The sequence below is a fragment of the Scyliorhinus torazame genome, chromosome 13 (genome assembly GCF_047496885.1).
Source record: "Scyliorhinus torazame isolate Kashiwa2021f chromosome 13, sScyTor2.1, whole genome shotgun sequence".
Lineage (NCBI taxonomy): Eukaryota > Metazoa > Chordata > Chondrichthyes > Carcharhiniformes > Scyliorhinidae > Scyliorhinus > Scyliorhinus torazame.
Window position 1 is genome coordinate 68,077,701 of NC_092719.1, and position 17,542 is coordinate 68,095,242.

At 46.4% G+C, this 17,542-nt stretch overlaps 1 protein-coding gene across 1 annotated transcript; it reads left to right on the forward strand.

The window, feature by feature from the left end:
- The first annotated feature begins 803 nt into the window (after positions 1-803).
- Positions 804-11,365, forward strand: LOC140388092 (microsomal glutathione S-transferase 1-like). The gene is made up of 4 exons (XM_072471730.1): positions 804-985; positions 1,255-1,385; positions 4,461-4,561; positions 10,863-11,365. Exons 2-4 carry the CDS (start codon positions 1,269-1,271, stop codon positions 11,107-11,109), a joined length of 465 nt encoding a protein of 154 aa, XP_072327831.1. The 5' UTR covers positions 804-985; positions 1,255-1,268; the 3' UTR covers positions 11,110-11,365.
- The last annotated feature ends 6,177 nt before the right edge of the window (positions 11,366-17,542 follow it).

Here is a 17,542-nt window from a genome sequence, read left to right on the forward strand (position 1 = left end):
GGCGAAATTTGAATTCAATAAAAATCTGGAATTAAAAGTCTAATGATGACCATGAAACCATTGTCGATTGTCGTAAAAAAACATCTGGTTCAGTATTGTCCTTCAGGGAAGGAAATCCGCCATCCTTACCTGGTCTGGCCTAAATGTGACTCCAGACCCACAGCAGCTTGGTTGACTCTTAACTGCCCCCTCAAGAGCAATTAGGGGTAGGCAATAAATACTGGCCCAGCCTGCAACGCTCACGTTCCATGAACTAATTTAAAAAAGGTTTAATTACCTGATTTGCCTCCACACTCCCTCCTTTAGTCCACCAACACACTCATCCGTGCCACCCACTGCCTTCCTATGGTAATTGGAAAGCAAAAAGACTCACAAACCGTTTCTGCTTGACTGTCAGCCTCCCCCTTCCCCGCCCTCCTGCCCATTTTCAATATTTTTGTGTTAGAACATAGAACACACAGTGCAGAAGGAGGCCTTTCGGTCCATTGAGTCTGCACTGACCCACATGAGCCACAATTTATGTTCACAGATAATCTTTTAAGAAATCTTTTTATACTATCCCTACGATTTTTTTGTCCCTCTCCCGGGTTGCACACGGCAGTCAGTATCCTGGAGGTTGATCTTTAACCACGGTAGTAGGCAACACTAGCCCCTGAATCTGATATGATGCATCAACTTCCACATCATTCATCAACTTCAACAGCATTCATCCATTTTTTTGTCCCAATCATTTGCATGAAAGGAAGTTGAAAAAAAACATCATTATACCAACATTAAGCACACCATGAACAATAAGCTGAGAGGTGGGGTGAAATGAAAGCCTCTTGTGTTGAAAGGGAGGCTGTGGTTGGGAGAGCCGCCCCAGCAGAGTGCAGTCCTCCAGTCGACCTAACAGCTACCCTGTAAAGGACCTGCCCTGCTCTCTGTAAGGAACACACAACGAGTTCAGCTCTCAGAGTAGCAGAGAGAGGAGCAGAGATCAAAGGTGGGTCCATATACATATGCAACATGAAAGGAGCTAATCGTTCTTTAATGTTTGAATGCAATCCTTTAAATGTGCTTGTTTTCGACGTCTATCTGATCGTTTAAAGAGGCTCCGTGCTTGTTTTTCTTTTAACTTTCTTGCATTTTTAAGGGCTGCACTACGAATAATTTGACTGCCACGGAAGGCACTATATGCATATTTTGTGAGTGTATTAAACTTTTTTTTTCGGGAAACTTATAAGTTGTATTTTTCTCCCCCACATTTTCTAGTGCCCGCTGCTGAAATGTCCGAGTTGATTGACAGCGAGGTTTTCCTCGCCTATTCCACGTACAGCACCATCGTGCTGCTGAAGATGCTGTTAATGGGACCCCTGACAGGCTACTTCAGAGTGACTCGTAAGGTAAGATCCAACAGCCGCCATTAAAGGAATTGAGTTAAGTTTTGTCCTTTTTCGTTAATTGGAAGCTGGCATTGGTTTTGCGTGCTAGAACAACACCAGGTATGTGCCCCGTGTTGATGTTGCTTGAAGGGTTAGATTGATGAGTTTGGCACGCTTTCTCCATTTAGTAACCTGATAAGCGATAAGAGAACAGAGGTTTATTTAACCATTTACAGTAACCTGCTCAAGGCGGCAACTCAACCCCACTCCAGTCCTTGCTGGGAGAACTAACCGCACCAGGCCCTGCTTTGGGCCGGCATTGATGTTCGTTTGTAACTAGCTCCAGCTGGATGGCCTCTGCCCCCTATCCGGGAAGCTCGTAACTTCACAAGCTCCATGGTTTCCCTGTGGTCCTGGTGGGGGTTATAACACTCCAATGCCTCCGCATCACCTCTGCAAGTTCCCAATGAAGTCTCTTAATGTGTTTAGTGCCTTCTCCATTTTGATCAGTCACACAAGCCAGAGACCCCCAATGAGTTGAGGAGCAGGTTTGATCTCTTCAGGAATGCTTCAAAGATATCCTTTAAACATTTCCACTGTCCTCCTGGGGATTGCCTTATCGAGTTCCAACTTGAACTCTTGCCTCAGGGGTCTGGTATCATACAAGCGCTATGTCCTGCCCAGCAAAGCTGGTTTTGTGTGATCAGTGCTCAATGTTGGCTTGGAAGAGAATCTTGCAAAGGTCGCACTCATGGTTTTTCTCTAGTGTTTCTTTCATAGGAGCTCGGGGGTTACTGCTACCTTGTAAACCATTACCTTAGTTGCAGTTTTGAGATCCTAGTCCTAAAGTACACTTTCCCTCAGTCAGTTTAAGGTTGAGCTGGCCCACTGGAGACAGTGCTGAATTTTGTTTGTGTTTGCTCTCGTTGAGCCTCTCAAGGTGTGGAAAATGGTCCACGTTTTTCTGTGCCCCTTAATTTCCTATCATGCATAATCTCCTTCCTGTGCCCTTGGCTCCTGAGCACTGCTATGTATAATAGGCATTCATGTTATTAATTCATGGGATATGGATACCATTGGGGAAATGTTTAGAGTTCATTATAAAGGATATAATAGCAAAATATTTAGAAATATATAATATTATCAAGCCGAGCCAGTGGTTTAATGACAGGGAAACCGATCCAGTGGTTTAATGACAGGGAAATCATGCCTGACAAATAGAATTCTTTGCGGTGGTAATGAACAGGATAAAGGGGAGTCAGTAGTTGTAATTTACTTGGATTTCCAAAAGGCATTCGATAAGGTACCGCACAAAAGGCTACTTCAGAGCCCATGATGTTGGGGGTAGTATATTAGCATGGACAGATAATAGGCTAACTAATGGAAGATAGAGAGTTGGGATGAGAAGGGCATTTTCAGGACGGCAACCTGTAACGAGTGAAGTGCCACAAGATCAGTGCTGGGGCCACAATCATTTACAATATATTAATGACTTGGATGAGGGAAATCAATGTTCTAATGCCAAGTTTGCATACGGCACAAAAGTAGGTGGGAAAGCAAGTGGTGAGAATGACACAGAGTTGACAGAGGGACAGGTGAATGGGCAAAAAAGTGGCAGATCGAATATGCTGAAGAAAAATGAAAAATTATGCACTTTGGTTGGAAGAGTAAAGGAGCTGAATATTATTTAAATGTAGAAAGACTGCAGACGTCTGCAGCACAGAGGGATTTGAAGGTCTACTTGCATATATTACAAAAAGCTAGCTTACAGCTCAACAAGAAATAGGGAAGGCAAGTTTGAACATTGGTCTTTATTTCAAAGGGAATTGAGTATTAAAACAGGAACTAAACAAGATTACACCTGGAATGATGTGAACAGGTCGATCCCCTTATCTAAGGAAAGATATACTAGCATTGGAGGCTGTCCAGAGAAGGTTCACTAGGTTAACCTCGGATATGGATGGATTTTCTTATGAGGAGAGGTTGAGTAGGTTGGGCCTGTACTCATTGGAGTTTAGAAGAATGAGAGGCGACCTTATGAGTCTGTGTTCTGATCATGAGATTTTGTGTCAGAGCTAAAACTTCCCCCTGTACCTGATTTATGCAACAGGTCCCCTTCGTTTTTTCCTCTTTATTATTTTGTGGGATGTGGGTGTTAGCTGGCAAGGTCTGCTTTTGTTATCCATCCCTAATTACCCATGAACTGAGTAGATTGCTGGACCATTTCAGAGGGCAGTTAAGAGTCAACCACATTGCTGTGGGTCTGGAGTCGCATGTAGACCATTAATGAAGTGAGCTTCCTGTAACGTTGTTCATGGTGAGGGAGGTCATGTACAGTTAAATGATGAACCATCTATTAAGGTCAATATTTACATCTTATATGTGTCCCCTTCAAGAATGATGGTGACTTCCTTGCTAAGGTAGAGCTGTGTGTGACCTGGCATATCTTTTTAAAGCTGTCAACTCCTTGTGGGAAAAGTTCGAGAACGATGCTCAAGGTCAGTTAGAGACTAATTGCAGGAGTTCAGGAAAATTTCTACTTGAATTGGAGCGGCTCTTAAATTTTCAGCTCTTTCTCTGAAAGGACGTAAGACTATTTTAAAAAATAGCAGCAAGAGTAGGCAATTTGGTCCCTCGAACCTGCTCCGCCATTCCATAAGATCATGGCTGAACTGATTGTGGCCTTAGTTCAAATTTTCTGCCTGCTCCCCATAACCTTTGATCCCTGTCTTAATTATAGGGCTGGAACATTAGTTTATTCAGCTCGACAAGAAGATTGTTTTCAGTTATGACTTTGCTTGATTGTGTGAATAAGATACTTGTATGTTTTTTTCTGCACCAAGTGAGAGTTGTATGTGCGTATGGTCGGATTTTTAAGGTGGTGGCTCAAGCAGTAGGCTGTCTGTTCAGAATTAAATCCCGACGATTCCCTGTGTTTCATGTACTGAAAAATGGATATGTTCCAAGAGGCAGTAGCGATGGAGCACCAAGTAAGATTTGCACGTCACCAGAAATGGTTTCTACTCTGGAGTCCAGTCTACTTTTATTTTTTCCCAGTCCATCGGCAAATAACAATTTTATGAACAATTTATACAGGCATTTATCACTGCTGAAGATGCCACAGCCCATGGTGCAAAGGATGAAGAAACCACAAAGAAATACATGCGGACTGATCCCTATGTGGAGCGTGTGAGAAGGTAATGTTCGTCATGTATTGGGGCAAAACAAATAGTGACTTCATTGTAATCATTCATATCTCCTGTCTGCTCCTTTCCTGTTTTTGCATGCCCACAATTAGTTTCATTTTGTGGACAGTAAGCCTATTTCAACCTAAAAGTTAGCGCCTACCTAGTATATATTCAATGAATAATAAGAACATAAGAACTAGGAGCAGGAGTAGGCCCCCTCAAGCCTGCTCCACCATTCAATGAGATCATGGCTGATCTTTTGTGGACTCAGCTCCACTTTCCGGCCCGAACACCATAACCCTTAATCTCTTTATTCTTCAAAAAACGATCTATCTTTATCTTAAAAACATTTAATGAAGGAGACTCTACTCCTTCACTGGGCAAGGAATTCCATAGATTCACAGCCCTTTGGGTGAAGACGTTCCTCCTAAACTCAGTCCTAAATCTACTTCTCCTTATTTTGAGGCTATGCCCCCTAGTTCTGCTTTCACCCGGCAGTGGAAACAACCTGCCCGCATCTATCCTATCTATTCCCTTCATAATTTCATATGTTTCTATAAGATCCCCCCTCATCCTTCTAAGTTCCAACGAGTACAGTCCCAGTCTACTCAACCTCTCCTCGTAATCCAACCCCTTCAGCTCTGGGATTAACCTAGTGAATCTCCTCTGCACACCCTCCAGTGCCAATACATCCTTTCTCAGGTAAGGAGACCAAAACTGAACACAATACTCCAGGTGTGGCCTCACTAACACCTTATACAATTGCAGCACAACCTCCTTAGTCTTAAACTCCATCCCTCTAGCAATGAAGGACAAAATTCCATTTGCCTTCTTAATCACCTGTTGCACCTGTAAACCAACTTTTTGCAACTCATGCACTAGCACACCCAGGTCTCTCTGCACATCAGCATGTTTTAATATTTTATCATTTAAATAATAATCCCTTTTGCTGTTATTCCTACCAAAATGGATAACCTCACATTTGTCAACATTGTATTCCATCTGCCAGACCCTAGCCCATTCACTTAACCTATCCAAATCCCTCTGCAGACTTCCAGTATCCTCTGCACTTTTTGCTTTAACACTCATCTTAGTGTTGTCTGCAAACTTGGACACATTGCCTTTGGTCCCCAACTCCAAATCATCTGTGTAAATTGTGAACAATTGTGGGCCCAACACTGATCCCTGAGGGACACCACTAGCTATTGATTGCCAACCAGAAAAACACCCATTAATCCCCACTCTTTGCTTTCTGTTAATTAACCAATCCTCTATCCATGCTACTACTTTACCCTTAATGCCATGCATCTTTATCTTATGCAGCAACCTTTTGTGTGGCACCTTGTCAAAGGCTTTCTGGAAATCCAGATATACCACATCCATTGACTCCCCGTTATCTACCGCACTGGTAATGTCCTCAAAAAATTCCACTAAATTAGTTCGGCACGACCTGCCCTTTATGAACCAATGCTGCGTCTGCCCAATGGGACAATTTCCATCCAGCTGCCTCGCTATTTCTTCCTCGATGATAGATTCCAGAATCTTCCCTACTACCGAAGTTAAGCTCACTGGCCTATAATTACCCGCTTTCTGCCTACCTCCTTTTTTAAACAGCGGTGTCACGTTTGCTAATTTCCAATCCGCCGGGACCACCCCAGAGCCTAGTGAATTTTGGTAAATTATCACTAGTGCATTTGCAATTTCCCTAGCCATCTCCTTTAGCACTCTGGGATGCATTCCATCAGGCCCAGGAGACTTGTCTACCTTCAGCCCCATTAGCTTGCCCATCACTACCTCCTTAGTGATAACAATCATCTCAAGGTCCTCACCTGTCATAGCCTCATTTCTATCAGTCACTGGCATGTTATTTGTGTCTTCCACTGTGAAGAAAGACCCAAAAAACCTGTTCAGTTCCTCAGTCATTTCCTCATCTCCCATTATTAAATCTCCCTCCTCATCCTCTAAAGGACCAATATTTACCTTAGCCACTCTTTTTTGTTTTATATATTTGTAGAAACTTTTACTATCCTTTTATATTCTGAGCAAGTTTACTCTCATAATCTATCTTACTCTTTATAGCTTTTTTAGTAGCTTTCTGTTGCCCCCTAAAGATTTCCCAGTCCTCTAGTCTCCCACTAATCTTTGCCACTTTGTATGTTTTTTCCTTCAATTTGATACTCTCCCTTATTTCCTTAGATATCCACGGTCGATTTTCCCTCTTTCTACCGTCCTTCCTTTTTGTTGGTATAAACCTTTGCTGAGCACTGTGAAAAATCGCTTGGAAGGTTCTCCACTGTTCCTCAACTGTTTCACCATAAAGTCTTTGCTCCCCATCTACCTTAGCTAGCTCTTCTCTCATCCCATTGTAATCTCCTTTGTTTAAGCACAAAACACTAGTGTTTGATTTTACCTTCTCACCCTCCATCTGTATTTTAAATTCCACCATATTGTGATCGCTCCTTCCGAGAGGATCCCTAACTATGAGATCATTAATCAATCCTGTCTCATTACACAGGACCAGATTTAGGACCGCTTGTTCCCTCGTAGGTTCCATTACATACTGTTCTAGGAAACTATCGCGGATACATTCTATAAACTCCTCCTCCAGGCTGCCGTGACCGACCTGGTTAAACCAATCGACATGTAGATTAAAATCCCCCATGATAACTGCTGTACCGTTTCTACATGCATCCGTTATTTCTTTGTTTATTGCCTGCCCCACCATAATGTTACTATTTGGTGGCCTATAGACTACTCCTATCAGTGACTTTTTCGCCTTACTATTCCTGATTTCCATCCAAATGGATTCAACCTTATCCTCCATAGCACCGATGTCATCCCTTAATATTGCCCGGATGTCTTCCTTAAATAACAGAGCTACACCACGTCCCTTACCATCCACTCTGTCCTTCCGAATAGTTTGATATCCTCGGATATTTAACTCCCAGTCGTGACCATCCTTTAACCATGTTTCAGTAATGGCCACTAAATCATAGTCATTCACGATGATTTGCGCCATCAACTCATTTACCTTATTCCGAATACTATGAGCATTCAGGTAAAGTACACTTATGTTGGCTTTTATACCTCTGTTTTGAATCTTAACGCCTCAATCAGTAACCTCTCTTAAGTTATATTTCCTCTTAACCTTTCTCCTAATTTTCCTTGTCGTTGAACCCATATCTTCATGTCACAACCTGCCGCGTCGCTTGCCATTTATGTTTTTACTTCCCGTTTTATTCCTTTTAGTATTACTGGGCCTATTCACTGAGCTCCCCTCAGTCACTGTACCTTGTGCTGTCGCCCTTTCTGATTTTTGACGATGGCTTCTCTGCCTTACACTTTCCCCCTTACTGCCTTTTGTTTCTGTCCCTGATTTACTACCTTCCGACTTCCTGCATCGGTTCCCATCCCCCTGCCACATTAGTTTAAACCCTCCCCAACAGCTCTAGCAAACACCCCTCCTAGGACCTTGGTTCTAGTCCTGCCCAGGTGCAGACCGTCTGGTTTGTACTGGTCCCACCTCCCCCAGAATCGGTTCCAATGCCCCCAGGAATTTGAATCCCTCCCTCTTGCACCATCTCTCAAGCCACGCATTCATTCTATCTATCCTGACATTCCTGCTCTGACTAGCTCGTGGCACTGGTAGCAATCCTGAGTTTACTACCTTTGAGGTACTACTTTTTAGTTTAACTTCTAACTCCCTGAATTCAGCTTGTAGGACCTCGTCCCGTTTTTTTAACCTATATCGTTGGTGCCTATTGCACCATGACAGCTAGCTGTTCACCCTCCCCCCCCAGAATGTCCTGCAGCCACTCTGAGACATCCTTGACCCTTGCACCAGGGAGGCAACATACCGTCCTGGAGTCTCGATTGCGTCCGCAGAACCGCCTGTCTATTCCCCTTACGATTGAGTCCCCTATCACTATAGCCCTGCCATTCTTTTTCCTGCCCTGCTGCGCAGCAGAGCCAGCCACGGTGCCATGAACCTGGCTGCTGCTGCCTTCCCCTGGTGAGCCATCTCCCTCAACAGTATCCAAAGCGGTATATCTGTTTTGCAGGGAGATGACCGCAGGGGACACCTGCACTTCCTTCCTACTCTTGCTCTGTCTTTTGGTCACCCATTTTCTATCTCCCCCAGTAACTTTCACCTGCGGTGTGACCAACCCGCTAAACGTGCTATCCACGGCGTCCTCAGCATCGCGAATGCTCCAAAGTGAGTCCATCCGCAGCTCCAGAGCCGCCAAGTGGTCTAACAGGAGCTGCAACTGGACACACTTCTTGCACATGAAGGAGCCAGGGACAGTGGACGTGTCCCTGAGCTCCCACATCGCACATGAGGAGCATGACACGGGTGTGGGATCTCCTGCCATGTCTTAAACCTTAGGTTAACTTATACAACTCCAATTCCAAAAAACAAAGAAAAAATTAAATAAATTAGACAATGAAAAGAAAAACTACTTACCAGTCACTTACCAGGGCTAAAAAGCACCTCCTCCCCACCCAGCTTTGAATTCCCACCTAGCTTCAAATTCCCAAACTCACTCTTTGCTGTGTCTTCTCTGGCTCACTGGGAGAACTCACCCATAGGTGGTTTGTTGGCATTATTCATCTAAAATTTGATAAACTATAATAAGATGCAAGTTTCATTGGGTTGTCAGGTTGAGGGGTTGATGTTTCATACGTCCTGAATGGACGTTTCATCTGCTTTATATATCCATGAAGTTCAAGTTGGCATTTTCTGGGTCCCTTTCGGCAAATTGTTTTGGCTGGTGGCGGAACCTTGAGCGATAAACAGTGGAATTGAATAATAGAGAGTTGAATCAGTTGTGCTAGTCGAGTTGGCCTTTGTGTTAAGTTTGTCTCCACTGCAAGTTATGGGGTTTGGTGTCTATGTGGCAGAAACGAGGGCTTGACTGTGACCTTTCCACATAAAAACAGAAAATGCTGGATAACTCTGCTGGTCTGGCAGCATCTGTGGAGGGAAACAGAGGTAATGTTTCAGATCTAAATAACCCTTCTGCAGAACTTTTGACAGGAGACCAATATTAGATTTTCTCCAATAATTGGGTAGTAGTAATGATACGAGAAACGTGTTTCCTGACAAGATTTGGAACTCTTCTTCAATCAAGATTTTTAACACTCTTAGTATATGTAAGTTTAGAAAATTCATTATTAACCAATGGTCAATGTGCTTAATATAGATTGTGTGAATATGAACATCATCTATTTTTCCTAAAACAAATTGACCAAATTTGTTGCATGCCATTTCACTAATTTACTTGAGTTTTTAAAGAATATAGGTTGGATTTCCTTGTCCTTCCTGCCAACGGATCTTCCGGTCCCGTTGAAGGCTGAACTCCTCAGTACAGTGAGAGATCGGGGCGCCATTTAAAAATAGCACCCTGATCTCTCGAGCCCCAACAGTTGTAATGACCCTCATGAGACCCACGGGGATGACCCGATTGATGTCCTCGTGAGGCTTATGGAATGTGAGCTCCCCCAAATCCAACAGCTGGGGCTCATAGAATCAAGCCTTAAAAGACGGCCTGGATGGGGACTGTCATGAACGGTAGACTTGGTTGGGTCCAGTGTGCCGTATGCCGTGTTGCGGCCTTTTCTTTCGGTTATAAATAAATCTCCATTTGGATCACCTTCTCGGACCTCCTGAACTTTCAGAATAATATAGTCCTTTGTAATGGGTCATATTGATAAGTCAAATATTCTTCAGTGAAACAGTTTGTCGAGTTCTGGGTGGGGGGGGGGGGGAGATTTTTTTTCATAGACGTGTTCCAAATCTGAGAGACCCGCCTGTAAAAAATGTTTTCATCTGGCCCAGTGCTGTTTGCCTGACTGCACCCCATGGTGCACAAGCTTTGAGTTGAGGACTTTTAAATTCTTGCGATCTTGCGTGTTCAGTCCACTACACTAAAAGGGTTCAAAAGTAAGTCCATATGAAGCCAAGCCAATTGTCATATACCTAATTAAATACAAGCTGAGGAGACGAATAACATAAAATTCATTGTGGCAGTTCCCTTATTGTAAAGTCCATTCTTTCTGTAGTTGTTTAGATCCCAAGCTTGAAAACGTGTTGATTCCCGAGTCTCTCTAATCCTGCATTTCACCAGTGTGATGACTCTGCATTCCAATATTAATATTAACTTTTTACTGCTGTCAGTTCGATTTTCTTGTATTTTAAGTTACACTTTAGTAATTCATTTTGTATTTCTGCTGTGTATGGGTGAATTTCATAACTTCTGTTTGAACAAACCAATGCTTAGTCTGTGCTGCTTGTTTCTGCTCCCTGCAGATGTCATCAGAATGACCTGGAGAACATTGTTCCATTCGTTGGCATCGGTGTGTTGTATGCCCTCACTGGCCCTGACCTGAGTACAGCTTTATTGCACTTCCGAATCTTTGCTGGTGCCAGGATCTTCCACAGCATCGCCTATCTGCTGCCTCTTCCCCAGCCATCGCGAGGTTTGAGTTGGTTGGTTGGTTTGGGCGTGACCTTTTCAATGGCTTATAGAGTGCTGAAGACAGGAATGCACCTTTGAATGAAATCAATATTTGTCACCACAGTAGTTTTTTCCGAATTTTTTCCCCCATTCCACTTTTGCATTTATTGAAATCAAGTCAGCAATTCAAATGCAAGATTTGTGTTTAATTGTTGAAAATTCAGGCGGTAAAGGGAGACCCAAGTGGGGAAAAAAAATTACTCTCTAAATCAGTAACATTTTTTTGCAGGAATGCGTAACTCGCTGGCGGCAGTTGTTTGTTCTTGATGAAGTAAAAAGAAAACCTGCTTTCGTATTATAGTGCTTGGAACTTTTGTATTTCTTGGCCCGGCTCCCAGAGTCCATACTGTTACGTGCTGCAGCAAGCCATGACAGATTGGTAGTTACAGTTTAACTTGTAGGGCCACAGAAAATGCTGCTGGCACCAAGTCAACGACTGGCTTGCAACGAACAAGCTTACAAAATTCAAACTAAGTCCGAATGCAGCTGAGTAGACAGTTCATCTGGACATGGCATAGTTCAAATCTGGCACCCGAGTGGGTCAATAGTCATACTTGGCTCAGGGCTAAGGGTGCATTCTTGTCACTTAAAAATGCAGAACTCTTTTGGGGGGGAACCTGACTCCTGAAGATGCCTACTAAAAATGGTTTCACATTTTGCTGCTTCAGTAATTTGGTTTTCAGGAAGATAATGAATGCGTGACACCCTCTTGCGAAAACCACACTTTCACATATCTGTGACCCTGCACTTAGGACAAGAAAAGTCGTCTTCATGTAAATGTGGAGAGCAGAGGCAGACATTCTTGGTGGGATCTACCGGTCGTATTGTGCCCGAAAAGAAGTGTGCACGGCGCAACGTGACCGTAGATGCCGCGAAATCTCACTTCCGGGATCTACCTGCCTCATGAGAGCTGATGCGATTTTGCGAGACATAAGAACATAAGAACTAGGAACAGGAGTAGGCCATCTGGCCCCTCGAGCCTGCTCCGCTATTTAATGAGATCATGGCTGATCTTTGTGGACTCAGCTCCACTCTTCGGCCCGTACACCATATCCCCGAATCCCTTTATTCTTTAGAAAGGTATCTATCTTTTTCTTAAAAACGTTTAAAGAAGGAGCCTCAACTGCTTCATTGGGCAAGGAATTCCAGAGATTCACAACCCTCTGGGTGAAGAAGTTCCTCCTACACTCCGTCCTAAATCTACTTCCCCTTATTTTGAGGCTATGCCCCTAGTTCTGCTTTCCCTGACCAGTGGAAGCTACCTGCCCGCATCTATCCTATCTAATCCCTTCATAATTTTATATGTTTCAATAAGATCCCCCCGCATCCTTCTAAACTCCAATGAGTACAGTCCCAGTCTACTCAACCTCTCGTCAGAATCTAATCCCCTCAACTCTGGGATCAACCTAGTGAATCTCCTCTGCACTCCCTCCAGTGCCAATATGTCCTTTCTCAGGTAAGGAGACCAAAACTGAACACAACACTCCAGATGCGGCCTCACCAACACCCTATACAATTGCAGCATAACCTCCCTAGTCTTGAACTCCATCCCTCTAGCAATGAAAGACAAAACTCGATTAGCCTTCTTAATCACCTGTTGCACCTGCACACCAACTTTTTGCGACTCGTGCACCAGCACACCCAGGTCCCTCTGCACAGCAGCATGTTTTAACATCTTACCGTTTAAATAATAATCCATTCTGCTGTTATTCCTCCCAAAATGGATAGCCTCACACTTGGCAACATTGAATTCCATCTACCAGACCCTAGCCCATTCACTTAACCTATCCAAATCCTTCTGCAGACTTCCGGTATCCTCTGCACTTTTTGCTTTACCACTCATCTTAGTGTCGTCTGCAAACTTTGACACATTGCACTTGGTCCCCAACTCCAAATCGTCTCTGTAAATTGTGAAAAACTGCGGGCCCAACACTGATCCTTGAGGGACCCCACTAGTTACAGGTTGCCAACCAGAGAAACACCCATTTATCCCCACTCTCTGCTTTCAGTTAGTTAACCAATCCTCCACCCATGCTACCACTTTACCCTCAATGCCATGCATCTTTAGTTTATGCAGCAACGTTTTGTGTGGCACCTTGTCAAAAGCTTTCTGGAAATCCAGGTATACCACATCCATTGGCTCCCCGTCCTCAAAAAATTCTACCAAATTAGTCAGGCACGACAATGTCTGACGCGGCAATGTGAATCCTGCCCATCCAGTCCCACTTCAATATGTGTTCCCGAGATCTAACCAAGATGTGGGATCTACTCCATCACCTTAGAGACCCCGGGTGAGTGTTGTTCTTTACTGATCTTTGCAAACTGGACCAGACGGAATGGCACTCGTGGGAGTCTTCCAGGGGATTGGAGGCCCCCAGGTGCATGACCCATTGGTAGGGTGGTACCTGGCACTGCTGGTGGCACCTAGGAAGCCTGGCACTACCACCCTGGCAGTGCCACCTGGATGCGAGTCTGACAGTGCCCATGTGGCACTTCCAGCTGGCAGGGGTGCTGCCAAGGTGCCAGGCTGGTATTTTCTGCACAGTGGTAATCGGGCTGGGGTGTGCCCTGATTGGGGGGGGGGGGTGAGTGGGGTGGAGCTGGGGACCTTCTCATTGTGAATTGGGACTTGGGGCGTTCAGGGCTCATGTCAGTGGCTTGGGAGAATGGGGCGCCATTTACAAATGGCGTCCCAATCTCTCGCTGAACTGAGGAGTTCCGATGAGCGGAGGTCCTCAGTACAGAAAACAAGGTCCTCAGTGCAGAAAACGAGGCTAAGTGTGGTCTCGTCAGGGAGTTCCCCACTGAGGTCCCCAATGTACCCGGATGGACGTTAGATAGTGAGGTGTCTCCGGATGTTCTGAGTGCCGGGAAACACCTGGCTAATCTCACACCTCTCCCCATTTGGGTACACTGCGTGCATTGTATCCCCCAACCAAACTACGGAAGCAGCAAATAGTCAAAAATATAGTACCTTGTAAACACTGGTGCTGCTGTTGAGTGTTTTGGCATCTCAAAATGGTTGTGAATTTAGATTCTTGAGCAGCAACCTCGTTTTGTCAGAAAATGACCATAAAGACGTTCCATAAAGGCGGTGAACTTAGGTGTGTGTATGATGAGCCCTCAATCTAAATACTGAACTACCCTTGTGAATTTGGACAAAACCGTTGAGGTGCAATTTGTTGGATTAACACTGGTGTTAGCTCAGCCATCTCCAATCTGTTATTCTGACACTATACAGGATGCCTAGCTGATACAGTAGTGTGAGAATCTAGTGTAAATTAACTCTATATTGAAGCATTTTTTGAATTTTGCTGCAGGTGGCATAATGCTGTCCTGTCCTTTAAAAGGGATTTTTCAGTGCAGATGTATAACTGGCTGATAGTGCATCTTTAGTGGGAGTGTCACTGGTAAAGCTTATGGCCCTTGGTGTTACTGCTCAATATTTCAGTGCCGAAATGGCCAGAAGCACTGTCTGAGACCTAGGGATTGCAGCTGAGCGAATGATAGGGCGGGGTGATGGGCTGGGTTTATAGTGATAGCTGCTGATAGAGACTATAGAGGGTATGTCAAAAACAAGGAGGGGCCTGGTGGGTGGAGAGTGGCAGTGGCTGATAGGTGGCTGGGTTCTGGAGATTGGGGAGTGAGGGGATGTCAAATCCATTGTTTACTACTTCTGTGGCCAGGGCCACCACCCCTGGCAGCGTTGCCCAGCCCGCTCAGCGGCGTGCGGCGACTGCGGGGAAAAGGGGCAGTACGCGAGAGTCTTTCTGGGCCGACCTAAGGCCCAGAAATCGAAAACGCACCGGGAGCACGGAGAGCTTTGTCCACCCCAACACGGTAAAGCGCTGCTCCCTCCACACCTACCCCGCCTCACAAACAATCTCCCTTGCCTCCAGGTCTCATTCGGTCCAGATCCGGGGGTACTGTATCGCCAATCTCGCGATGCAAGGCGCGGAGTATACCCGCTTTAAGCTTTACGTCCTCCCTACTGCTAGGGTTGGATTTTCAGAGTAATCACCGAAGCCTGACCCTACAGTTCGGCGGACCCATGCCCCCCCTCACAGTATGCAGCCTCGCGACCCTCAAGGTCTCCCACCTGTTACTCTTTGTGAATCTCACTCCTGACTGTAAGCCCATTGCCACCAGGAGCAGGCGGTACAGCCCGCTAGACATGGTATTTATCAAGTCGGAGGGCCAACGACTGTTGAGTGAAGGGATCATAGAGGCCAGCAACAGCCCCTGGAGAGCGCAAGTGGTGGTCGTCCGGACCGGGGAAAAGAACCGGATGGTTGTGGACTACAGCCAGACAAATAACCGGTTCACGCAACTGGATGCATACCCCCTCCCCCGCATAGCGGAGATGGTCAACCAGATCGCGCAGTACCGTGTGTTCTCCACGGTTGATCTGAAGTCGGCCTACCACCAGCTCCCAATCCGCCTGGAAGAGCGCCACTACACTGCCTTTGAAGAAGCCGGCTGACTCTTCGACTTTCTCAGAATTCCCTTTGGTGTCACTAATGGGGTCTCGGTCGTTCAGAGAACGATGGACCGAATGGTGGACCAGTACAGTTTGCGGGCGACATACCCGTACCTGGACAACGTGACCATCTGCGGCCATGATCAGCAGGACCATGACGTCAACCTTCAGAGGTTCCTCCAGGCCGCCCAATCCCTCAATCTTACATACAACAAAAAAAAGTGTGTCTTCCGTACTACCCGACTGGCAATCCTCGGCTCGTCGTCGAGAACGGAATCCTAGGGCCCGACCCCGACCGTATGTGCCCCCACACAGAACTCCACCCTCCCCACAGCCTCAAGGCCCTAAAGCGATGCCTGGGGCTGTTCTCCTACTACGCCCAGTGGGTCCCCAACTACGCGGACAAAGCCTGCCCACTTATTCAAACTTCCAGTTTCCCCCTGACGGATGAGGACCGCTCGGCCTTCAGCCGCATCAAGGCCGACATCACCAAGGCCGCAATGCACGCGGTGGATGAGTCTGTCCCCTTCCAGGTAGAGAGCGATGCGTCAGACGTCGCCCTGGCCGCCACCCTCAGGCTAGTAGCATTCTTCACTAGGACCCTCCACGCTTCCGAAATCCGACACTCATCAGTCAAGAAGGAAGCACAAGCCATAGTGGAAGCTGTACGGCACTGGAGGCACGACCTAGCCGGTAGGAAGTTCACCCTCATCACCGACCAGCGGTTGGTCGCCTTCATGTTCGACAACGCACAATGAACTGAGCTGCTGGGGAACAAGTCTTGCTTAATAAAGTCTCGATTGACTTAATCACTTCTCGACTTGATTGAGTAATTGTTGCGCTACAGGGGGCAAAATAAAAAATGACAAAATCCTGAGGTGGAGGATCAAACTCTCTACCTACAATTACGATATCAAGTATCGTCCTGGGAAGCTCAATGAACCCCCAGATGCCCTGCCCCGCTGCACATGCGCCAGCGCGCAAGATGACCGACTTCGGGCTATCCGCAATGACCTTTGTCACTCGGGGGTCACCCGGATTATCCACTTCATTAAGGCCCGCAATCTGCCCTTCTCCACCGAGGAGGTCAAGGCAATGACCAGGGACTGCAAATTCTGCGCGGAGTGCAAACCGCAGACAAGGCCCGCCTGGTAAAGGCCTCCCGGCCCTTTGAATGCCTAAGTATCGATTTCAAAGGGCCCCTCCCCTCCACCAACCATAATATATATTTCCTCACCGTCATCGACGAGTACTCCCGCTTCCCCTTTGCTGTCCCCTGCCCCGACATGACCTCGGCCACTGTAATAAAGGCACTGCACAGCATCTTCACACGGTTCGGTTTCCCTGGCTACATCCACAGCGACCGGGGTACATCATTCATGAGCGATGAGCTGCATCAGTACCTGCTCAGCAAAGGCATCGTCTCGAGCAGGACTACGAGCTATAACCCGCAGGGAAACGGGCAGGTGGAGAGGGAGAACGCGACCGTATGGATGGCCGTCCTTCTGACCCTCAGGTCTAGAAGTCTCCCAATCCCCCGCTGGCAGGAGGTCCTCCCCGACGCCCTCCACTCCATCAGATCACTCCTCTGCACAGCCACGAACGAGACCCCTCACAATTGTTTGTTTATCTTCCCCAGGAAGTCCATCTCCGGGGTCTCGCTTCCAACTTGGCTGTCAATTCCGGGACCTGTCCTTCTCGGAGGCACATGAGGAGCCATAAGACCGACCCACTGGTCGAGAGGGTCCAGCTGCTCCACGCCAACTCCCAGTACGCCTACATCGCGCACCAGGATGGACAGCAAGATACGGTCTCCCTACGAGACCTGGCACCAGCTGGTTCCCCTGCCAACGTGCCCCCCTACTACCCGCCCCCACTCCCAGCGCCCTGTATGCCCCCCTGGGTCTCCTGTACTGTCCTGTGCCGACACTGCCGCCACCCACCACCCCCTGTCTACCCGCACACGACAACCGTCTCTGACTCGCCGGACTG